The sequence below is a fragment of the Pristiophorus japonicus genome, chromosome 1 (genome assembly GCF_044704955.1).
Source record: "Pristiophorus japonicus isolate sPriJap1 chromosome 1, sPriJap1.hap1, whole genome shotgun sequence".
NCBI lineage: Eukaryota > Metazoa > Chordata > Chondrichthyes > Pristiophoridae > Pristiophorus > Pristiophorus japonicus.
Window position 1 is genome coordinate 350,063,486 of NC_091977.1, and position 10,942 is coordinate 350,074,427.

General features: G+C 44.5%; 1 protein-coding gene across 1 annotated transcript in view; it reads left to right on the forward strand.

Annotated features, from left to right (window-relative positions):
• The window catches only part of amph (amphiphysin), a 541,139-nt gene extending 530,536 nt beyond the window's left edge, over positions 1-10,603 (forward strand). Inside the window, exons 23-24 of the mRNA XM_070890365.1 lie at positions 6,085-6,186; positions 9,489-10,603. Of these exons, the coding sequence (XP_070746466.1) occupies positions 6,085-6,186; positions 9,489-9,596 (210 nt within the window). The 3' untranslated portion in view covers positions 9,597-10,603. The remainder of the gene's footprint in view (positions 1-6,084; positions 6,187-9,488) is intronic.
• Positions 10,604-10,942: the final 339 nt, after the last annotated feature.

Genomic DNA, 10,942 nt, shown 5'->3' on the forward strand with positions numbered 1-10,942 from the left:
TCGGTTCAGGCTGTAGTATAGTTCCACAGGAGCCAATTGTGCTCCAGTATCTTTCCCAGGTTCGAATTCTGAATATGCAAGTGAGTGTTCACAGGCTATTGAACTGTGATGGAAGCAGATCCAAGCCAGATCCTTTCTTCAACAGAAGTCCACACACACAGACAGAAGTTTAAAATACAAACGGAGGCCATTCGGCCCATCGCGTCTGTGCAAAGTTTTTGCTAGACCAACCCAAAACTAATCTCACTGCTCTGTTCTCTCCTCAAAGCCCTATCTGCCTCTGCTCCAAATATTTATCCATTTAAAAGATGCAAAAGTCTCTGCCTCAACCACTCCCTGTGGAAAAACATCCCATGCTCCACAAATTTCTCCTAACCTCCCTCCTCAGTGTCTGACTGAGAATTTTAAATTAATGATCTCTTGTCACTGAGCCCCCTCCCAACCAAAGGAAATAGTATTTCCTTATTCACATGATCAAAATCATTCCTAATTTTAAATACCTCCATTAAATTTCCTCTGCTCCAGTGGAAACAAACCTCCTACTTTTGTGTCATCAGCAAAAATAGATAACTTGCCGGGCGGGTCCCTGGATAACATTTCACTGGCTGATTCCCTCTCCCACTGGTTAGTACAGAGTTATAGAGGACAATTGTAGCCTAGATCAGAGATGTTTCACAACTAAACCTAGGTTCAATCCAAGACCTGCTCTCCCTTCACATAATACTCCCTGCTGGAGAGCACGATGACAAAATTAGCCCTTGCATGCTGAGAAAGACCATGGGCTAGATTTTCCATTATTTTTGTAAGCATACCGTCCACTTAACATCCATTTTAATGCTGAAATGAGGTGTAATGCCCATATATCGCCCATTTAGGCACAAAATGGAAATTGACGGCCATTTCTCAGTCACTTATCGGCGAGCGTTACTTTCGGCATGTACGTAACGCCGAGAAAAAATAATACTGCCCGCCCACTTTTTTTGGACAGAATCATCAGAATGGGCGAGCCCAAGCCCATAATATCGGCCAGTGTTACTTTCGGCACGTAATTAACGCCGAGATTCAATAATATCAACCGCCCACTTTTTTTTGTTGTGAAGACCACATTTGCCGAAACTAACGCCCAGTATATCACCCTTCATCACTTTCACCACCTCGCATACATATCGCAAACAATCTCACACGCCGAAAAAAACGCTCTTAAAAAGTTGAACTGATCTGAACTAATCACAGTGGTGTGGACGCCATTTTGTAACTCACACGTTGCTTCATTGAAAAGGCTGCTTCAACTTCAGGGGAGTTTGGATGTACTCTAGAGTTCTTCTCAGGTGATGTGACCATCTGAACAGACATCATAGTGTGGACGATTGGGTTTTATTATAAGTGTGTTGGTGGGTAAATTTATTGCTTGTGAACAATCGGCATTATACTTTTATTGGAATGGGGCCAACCATTTCTCAGCATGCATCGATTACAATGCAGATGCTGCAGAGTGCAAATGACACAACGTCTAATTCACAGCATTATGTGCCCAATCTAAGATGTGCCAGACTGATGAGCAGGATTAGACTATACACCCCCCGCACTTACAGGGAGAAGCGGTCTTACCTTGACGTATCCGAGAACACCTGCGCTTCCACAAACTGGTTATCAGTGAGATATGCCAGCTCATCAGGGCAGATCTGCAGCCTGTCAGCACCTTCAGGACATCACTGTAGGTCGAGGTCAAGGTCACCGCAGCACTGTCATTCCTTTCAGGCCTCTGCAGTCGACATTTGCGCTATATCTCAGCATGCCACACATTGCAACATTAGACAGGTCGCTGAAGCCCTGTACGCACGTAGAATAGACTTTATCAGCTTCCCTATGACCACGGAGGCTCAGACTGACCGAATTGCTAACTTCCCCAAGGTACACTGTACGCACATCGCCATGCGGGCACCTTCTCAGGACGCAGACGTTTTCGCAACCGAAAAGGATTTCACTCTCTGAAGGTCCAACTAGTTGTCGACCATAACCAGCTAATTATGGCAGTGAATGCCAAATTTCTGGGCAGCTTCGATGAGGCTCACATCCTGCGTAAGAGCGCTGTATCAGACATGTTTATCAGTCAGCCACAAGGACAATGCTCGATGCTTGGTGACAAACAATATGGCCTAGCCACCTGGCTGATGACCCCCCTGTGTGATACCCACACCGAGGCCGAGAAGCGATACAATGAGAGCCACAGAGCCACACGCAATGTGGTCCAGAAAACCATCATTGTGCTTAAGCAGCGCTTTAATGCCTGGAGCACTCATGAGGGGAGCTACAATACAACCCTGATTAGGTAGCTCAATTCGTGGTGGTGTGCTCCATGCTGCACAACCTGGTTATCAGGAGGGGCCAAGAATTGCCAGAAGGGACTGATGGTCCACCTCAGGAGAGAGAGGGAGAGGAGGATGAGGGGATAGATGCTGACCTAGGGCTACACAATCAGGTAGACTATGCAACCATGCCCACGCTCCCCTTCAGACCGCAGGAAAGGGCCCATAGTGGCTACATTGCTACAAGACTCTTACGTCAGCAGCTCATAAATGAGTGCTTTGCCTGAAAGAACGTTGATGTTATTGACAAAGCTGACACACTGCTGTGTGTGCAGCTCAGACATCAATGGTGGCATCACCTTGGTGCCAGTTAAAGTTTAAGTTGATTGAAGTTAAGTTGTATTTAACACTTTCATGTTAAGGAATCACCAGTGTGTAACGGTCCAGCTATCTGAGACAATGTGCAACAAGGTTATGTTAAATAAAAAACATTTAATATGACCATTGGTCTGAAATCATAAGTATCACAGGCAAAAACACCCCACCCCACTCCACCACACTTTTTAGAACATTGACATTAATCAAATGGTCAACATGTCCAGCAACACAGAACACAAATGTAAACCAGCAGGGTGGCCCCCTCCTCCCATACCTTACAACAAATTACATACACCCAGATGGAGATATAACAGAGCCATCTGCGGACATGCACCTCACTTTACTTCCCCCCTACCCTTCTTCTCCCCACCTCTACCCCTTCCCCTCCTCACTCCATGCCTCCTGGCCGAGGCGCTCCTCAGGCGGTGCCTCATTGGGGGAGATGAAGGCAGAGGCAATGGTTGCATGGATACGGGAGTGGTAGGTACCGAGGTGGGAACATTCTCAGATCCAGAAGCAGGATCTTGCTCTTGCCTTGCATGTGTCGTTGGCACTGGTGGTGCGGAGTCTAGGGGTGGAGTGCCGCGCTCCGGGACCACTGGGAGGCCTGTGCCACTAGTGTTCCAGGCTATCACTTCCAGGGCCTCCACCATCCACGGAATGTACTCCGTCATGGTGCCGGAGATGCTGGCCAGCTGTCGGGATATGCCCCCCAATGTCTGTAGGATCTGATCACCTATGTCTACAGTCCTCCTGGACAACTCTACCATGTCGCCCCTCTCATCTGGCGCTCATGGAGCAGACCTGCCGCGTCTACAAAACCTCCGCGGGGTCGGCACCGTCCTGGAGACACCTGGGGTGCCCTGTGGCGAGGTGCTTGGGCCCCGTACCTCCAGAGTGGAGGTGGGATTGGCCAGAGAAGCACTAGATGGCCTTGGGGTGGAATGCCTTCTGGGGCCTGGCGATGCAGGCTGCTCAAAGTCCGCGCTCTTATCTGTTGAGAACGGACCAAGCAGATTGACAGGCGAGAATCGGAGCTCCTCAGCACCAGGTGTAGGATCGTCCGCCGAGTCAGGCCCCGCGCCCCCAACTTCTGGGCTCAATGGTCTTGCCTGGGGCCGTGCTGCTGGCTGAGCTGCTAAACATAAATTAGGTTATTAGAGGAGAAGGGGGTGCTAGGGTCATAAGGTGAGTCACAGCATATGTACGACAAAAGCATAACTGCTATCAAAATCATGCCCATCAACACATTTTGCATTGCAATGATTCTCATGAGGCCAGCATTATTCAGAGGACACTTTTAGCAATCATCTATCATATATTATTGGTCGGATATGAGTGGGTGTGGCATCTATTGACTTTACATCACGCAATGGTGTATACTTTACTCACATGGCATCACTTCAGGGTCTGCAGCTGCCTGCATGGCCGTCCGGGGTTGGGTCCCCACTAGTGAGAGCACCCGCTCCTACATGTCAGTGAGGTCGATGATGAATGATGCCCCCCCCCCACTCCCGTTCGCTTCTGCTCGGCCCTATTCCTCGATAGCTTCTTCTGTAAAAGTTAACAGGACGACATGGCATGAGATCATTGCATGATATCATTGTTAGGTACTGACACAGAGACTGATACAACACATAACCGACAGATGTAATCATGATTATGATGTTAATTATCATTCTTTACCTAAAGACATACACCCTGACCGCAGGCTTTGAGTACAGCATTCCCGGTAAAAGTGAAAGACCTCACATCTGATTATAGTCACTCATGACTCTTACAAATCAAATTATTTAAATATATAAGTACATATAAATAAATGTAATACTTACTCTTGTGGATCTGACAAGGTCATTCCATCGCTTTTGGCATTGGTTCCCCTCACGCACCTCATTGGTCGCCGAGACTACCTCGGCTTTCTCAGCCCATATCTTCTGGTAGGCCTTTAGGCTGGGCTTCCCATGCCCTCCCTGGGTCAAATCACCTCAGCGTGACTGGACCTCCTGCGTGAGGGAGGCATTTGCATCATCCAAGAACCTCCTTGCTCTCTTTCGTCCTCCCAGTTGTTCCTCTCCCAGCTCACTGCTCTCGCGAGCGTCAGTCTCCACAGCACGCTGTGTCGCCTCCTCCACTCCCTCCATTATAGGCACCAAATTTGTGGAAATATCTGACTGCTGACAGATAACTTTTGTCGCCCAATTTGCTATAAAGCTTGAAACGCTCCCTCCTACCTCCCAAGGCAGCCAAACAAGCACTCACACCACTCCCACACACGCCTTCGCTCCCTCTCTGATCCTTCTCTCTCTGTCTCCTCTTATGTGCATGTAATGATGACCCCTGACATCCTGAATTGTGGGTAATGAGCGTTGCCATGCCGTTGCTAAGGACGGCGACACTTTATGGCAGAAGGTCAGATAGATTTAACACTAACGCCCATTTCAGATCGCTCGCGGTAATGCCCAATTTTTAAAATGGAGACTAGGGGCTTTGAAAATGGGCGACAAGCCGGCGATCTGAAAACCCATATTTACCGCCCACGCCAGAAATAACACCCATTTTTGGGCAATCTGCACAAAAGTGCTAAATCTAGCCCCATTTGTGTTCACTAAGTTTTGCCAAAATAAGGGATGCTTCAAGTGTGTTTTCTGACTAGAACGTACATTTTAAACCTTCTGACCCTTAACACATTTTATCTGCAAGTATTCTCTTTGCTCCTCACCATACTTCCAAATTCTAGTCATTTTATACAAGCTATCACTTGTTTAAAAAGGAGTTTCTTTTCATATGAAGGAGTAAATATTAAAGAAATAACTTACATTTATATAACGGCTTTCACAACCTCAGGATGTTCCAAAGTGATTCACAGCCAATGAATTGCTTTTAAAGTGTAGTCACAGTTGTAATGTAGGTAAACACGACAATTCATTTGCCCACAGCAAGGTCGTACAGATAATGACCTGATAATCTGTTTTAAGTGATGTTGGTTGAGGAATAAATATTGGCCAAGCCCCTGGGAGAACTGCCCTCCCTGCCTTCGAAGTGCCATGCAATCTTTTACATCTACCTGAGAGAGCAGACAGAGCCACTCATCCAAAAAATGGCACCTCTGACAGTTCAATATTCTACTGACTGTTCAGCTTTCATGCTCAAGACTCTGGTGTAGGACTTGAACCCACGACCTCCTGACTCAGAGTTGGACATGGTACCACTGAGCCAAGCTCTTTTTTTTCTCTGTAAATATTAGAGTTGTGTATTCTGGACTTTCAGTACACTGCAGGCTGATAGCTGACATAGTAATCCAGCATGTGGCTGTTGATGTTAGTGCAAGATGAAGTGGACCTGGATGTGGAGGATGCCATGTCAGCGAGAGCAGACATATTATTGTTGAATTTTCCAACAGGTTCAAGCAGTCCATAACTTTGAAGCTGCCAATGCAGATGAGCTTAACTTACAGCGTGGAGACATTGTGTTAGTGATTCCATCTGCGATAAAAGAAGACCAGGTAAGCAGAAATCATACACTTAATATAGTTGCTTAACATAAGAACATAACATAACAACATAAGAAAAAGGAGCAGAAGTAGGCCATACGGTCCCTCGAGCCTGCTCCGCCATTTAATACGATCATGGCTGATCCGACCATGGACTCAGGTCCACTTCCCTGCCCACTCCCCATAACCCCTTATTCCTTTATTAGTTAAGAAACTGTCTATCTCTGTCTTAAAGTTATTCAATGTTCCAGCTTCCACAGCTCTCTGAGGCAGCGAATTCCACAGATTTACAACCCTCTGAGAGAAGAAATTCCTCCTCATCTCAGTTTTAAATGGGCGGCCCCTTATTCTAAGATTATGCCCTCTAGTTCTAGTCTCCCCCATCAGTGGAAACATCCTCTCTGCGTCCACCTTGTTAAGCCCCCTCATAATCTTATACGTTTTGGTAAGATCACCTCTCATTCTTCTGAATTCTAATGAGTAGAGGCCCAACCAACTCAACCTTTCCTCATAAGTCAACCCTCTCATCTCCGGAATCAATAGTGAACTTTCTCCAACAGCCTCCAAAGCAAGTATATCCTTTCGTAAATATGGAAACCAAAACTGCATGCAATATTCCAGGTGTGGCCTCACCAATACCCTGTATAACTGTAGCAAGACTTCCCTGCTTTTATACTCCATCCTCTTTGCAATAAAGGCCAAGATTCCATTGGCCTTCCTGATCACTTGTTGTACCTACATACTATCCTTTTGTGTTTCATGCACAAGTACCCCCAGGTCCCGCTGTACTGCAGCACTTTGTAATCTTTCTCCATTTAAATAATAACTTGCTCTTTGATTTTTTTCTGCCAAAGTGCATGACCTCATGCACTATACTCCATCTGCCAAATTTTTACTCACTCACTTAGCCTGCCTATGTCCTTTTGCAGATTTTTTGTGTCCTCCTCACACATTACTTTTCCTCCCATCTTTGTATCGTCAGCAAACTTGGCTACGTTACACTCAGTCCCTTCTTCCAAGTCGTTAATATAGATTGAACAATTCTCTAGAAGGTTCTTTTTCACATTATTTCCAAATTACACTGAGAAAAAGTATTAGAAAAATGTTAATGAAACGTAAGAATCCATTGAATGTTTGTTGGAAAGTTTGCTCATACTTTCCTGAATCTTGTGCATGTGCAGAAAGAAAGGTGTTTGTCGGGAAGAACTGAAATTCCAAAGGTTTAGTGCAAAAATATTCTGAAGGGATGCATATTGTGGGAGTAGCCAACTTTTTTAATACTGCAGTCGTCATCCAATTTTGCCTCAAATGTTGGAGAATCTGTCCTTTGTGGAAATTCGATTGGTACTTTTCTGTGGTTTTTAATGCAAGCAACTAACTTGTGCTTGCTATGTATTTAGTGACACAAGTGCATTTCAGTGTAACCACAAATAAAACATTTACAAATGAATTCTGCCTCTCTCTAGGCAGTGAAAGTTTGAGCACTTCCTTCCAGCCCTAACTTGGGCTTCTGATGATCCCAAATTGACAAAATGAATGTCTCCTCCTTTACCAATTATAATGTCCCCTGTGAAATGAGTTTATGCAGTCTCAACTCAAGTCCTTTGTGAAATGAATTAGTGCAGTCTCAACTTCCACACGTCGAGCAGTGAGCCCCGCTTGTAGGGAGCATAAGAACATAAGAATTAGGAGTGGAAGTGGGCTATACGGCCCCTCGAACCTTCTCTGCCATTCAATAGGATCATGGCTGAACTTCGATCTCAACTCTATTTTCCTGCCCAATCCCCATGTTCCTTGATTTCCCTAGTGTCCAAAAATCTATCTATTTCAGCCTTGAATATACTCAACGATTCAGCATCCACAGCCCTTTGGGGTAAAGGATTCCAAAGATTCATAACCCTCTGAGTGAAGAAATTCCTCCTCATCTCGGTTTTAAATGGCCAATCCCTTATCCTGAGACTAGTTCTAGTTCTAGACTCTCCAGCCATTAGAAACAACCTTTCAGCATCTACCTTGTCAATCCTCATAATCTTATATGATTCAATGAGATCACCTCTCATTCTTTTAAACTCCAGAGAGTATAGGCCCAAACTACTGTATCTCTCCTCATAGGCATCAATCAAGTGAACCTCTATTGCATCGTCTCTAAGACAAGTATATCTTTCCTCAGATAAGGAGACCAAAAACTGTGCACAGTACTCCAGCATATGCCAGGAAGTCACAGAATATGTGCCTATGATTTTGCTCCATGTGCTTCCTGTCATGCACAGTCCAGATCTTCTGCTCCCAACTGAAAGCACAGGAGTGCAGAATTGTCCCTTTTATTACTAAATTGCTAGTCACTTTTAGCCCATAAACAGGCATGAGATAAATCACCAGATAATCTGTTTTAGTGATGTTGGTTGAGGGATAAATATTGGGGGGAAAAATTCTGGTCGGAGGCTTCCTTCGGACGAACGCCACTGACCCGAAAGCATTTTGTGAAAATACCCGGTGGTCACGGAGGCGTCTTCAATTCCGGTCGGAGGCCTCCTTTTGATGCATAGTGTACGGGGAGATGACTTCCACGTATGTACAAAAATGCTGGAGTCACATGGGCCTGGACCACCAATCACTCTGCAGTATTCTCATTGTTAATAATGGGAACACCGTTTGTACACGTTCCCATTACTATCAATGAGAACAAACCCCTAGAACAAGAAACACAGCATAATAAATGTTAAAAAGCACCTCACATATTTAAAATTAATTGAAATTAAAGTTAATTAAATGTTTTAGAAAAAATATATATTTTTTGGATTTTTTTTAATGTGTTTTAATAGGGTTTTAAATAAACATCTTAATGGACAGGGTTTTTAACATAAAATGTATGATTACATTTAATTTTTATATGTTTTAAAACTCTTACCCTGACAAAAGTAAGCTATGCACCTGCTTTTACCAGGCGTAAAAGTTTGAAAGACATTCGCTGGATAAGAGATGGGCACATAGCCCAATCTCTCCTGTGCGGATGTCCTTCTCCCAGGGATGCAGAGGATCTGTCAAGAGAAATCTTGACAGATCGGAAAAGGCAGTTTTCGGCGCAACTGCACTGCGCCCCGAAAACTGGCTTTTGCGAGGCCTCGCCGGGTCCATGTGCACTTCGTACCGACTCGACGATGCCAGAATTTCAGGCCCAATGGCCAGGAGCAGGGGGTGGGGGGAACAACCCTGCTCTTCTTTGAAGAGCGCCATGGGATCTTTACAACTCAAGCATCACTTCTTCACTAGTGAACTGATGATGACTGCTTTGAATGTGTTGTTTACCCTTGCAGGATGCTGGATGGCTCACAGGTGTAAGGGAGGTGGACTGGTTACAATATGGTGAGGCCAACACCTCCAAAGGATTGTTCCCCAAGAATTTCACTGAGCAACTGGAATAGACTTCAGCTGCTGTCTGTCTGTGTGGAAGTTATCAGAAAAAGCAGGATTCTGCTCTCTAAACTACATGGTCTCCCACAGCGCGGTTGTGTCCTTGGAATCTTCAAAGGGTGATATCGGAATTGAAAAGCTAATCAGTGAGGTTAAAGGCATCTAATGAACACAAACAATGAAGAGAGGAGGTGTATATTAGCTGAAGACACAGGAAGCATGGTATTGACCTCAATATAACTATTTTGAACCAATTATGGAAATTAATATGTATTGTTTATCAAAGTGCAATGCCATGTTTAATTGTGTTCTCCTGGAGTTAATGGTGATTCTTGAATGAGCCCCTCACTATCAATATAATGCTAGTGTAATCCTCCAGACGGCAAATTTATATCTTGCACCATGCACTATGTAAATTTGTTGCAATGCATCACAGTTCAGTAGTTGATCAAGTAGTCAAATAATCTGTGTATACTTATTAATCTTTAATATGTTTACTGCAAATTGGTGCAAATTGTTTTCATTCATACACCCACGTGGCTGAAGAGCTGTCTTTTCAGTGATGCAGTGTAAGTGACCCTGCTTTGATTATGTATCTCCTCACCATGTGTGTTGCTGCTCCTGGCTCCAGCACTTCCTGCTGGCTCTGTTTTTGAACAAATCCTGTTGCTTTATTGCCAAAATGAATCTGAGAAACCGTGGTTTGTAATGCATTAAAGATTATAAAATCAGAATGATGCTCAAAGGACAAGACTCCTCCACCTATTGGCCGGATTATGCTTTTCCACTCTGTTCTATATAATCGACACAGGAATTTTCAGGTCCTTTAGCAGGTGAAATAAAATGGTATATCAGTTATCTAAAATCATGGCCTCTATTTATCCTTGCAGCAACATTTTGGCATGTTTTATTCCGATTAAGTGGAACATGCACCAAAATAAATTTAACATTAAGGATAGACGTCGTAACCTAAGTACTGTATCAATGTGTGGTTCTGTGATCATTGTTATTCATTTCACTGCTCCTGCCGGAATAAAGAAAAAATAAAATAGTGCTTCCCCCTGTGTCCTGTTATTTAAGAGTCTGAATGCCTCAGGGCCAAGTTTCATCTTTACCATCTAAACGTTAAGCATCGACTGGACGGAGCTTCTGTGCAATCCTGCCAACTAGATTTTTCCTTTCTCCAATCCCGCCCAAATGATGCTGAACGCCCAGTTAGAGAAGACGTAAATCTACCCCTTGGTCTTCTTTTTTACAATTCGCAAAACCCAGATGTGCCATTTTTCTGCTAAGTTTAACCCGCAGGATAACCTAGCATGTCACTCCTCTGCACAGGTCCGAATATGGCAGCTTGCAG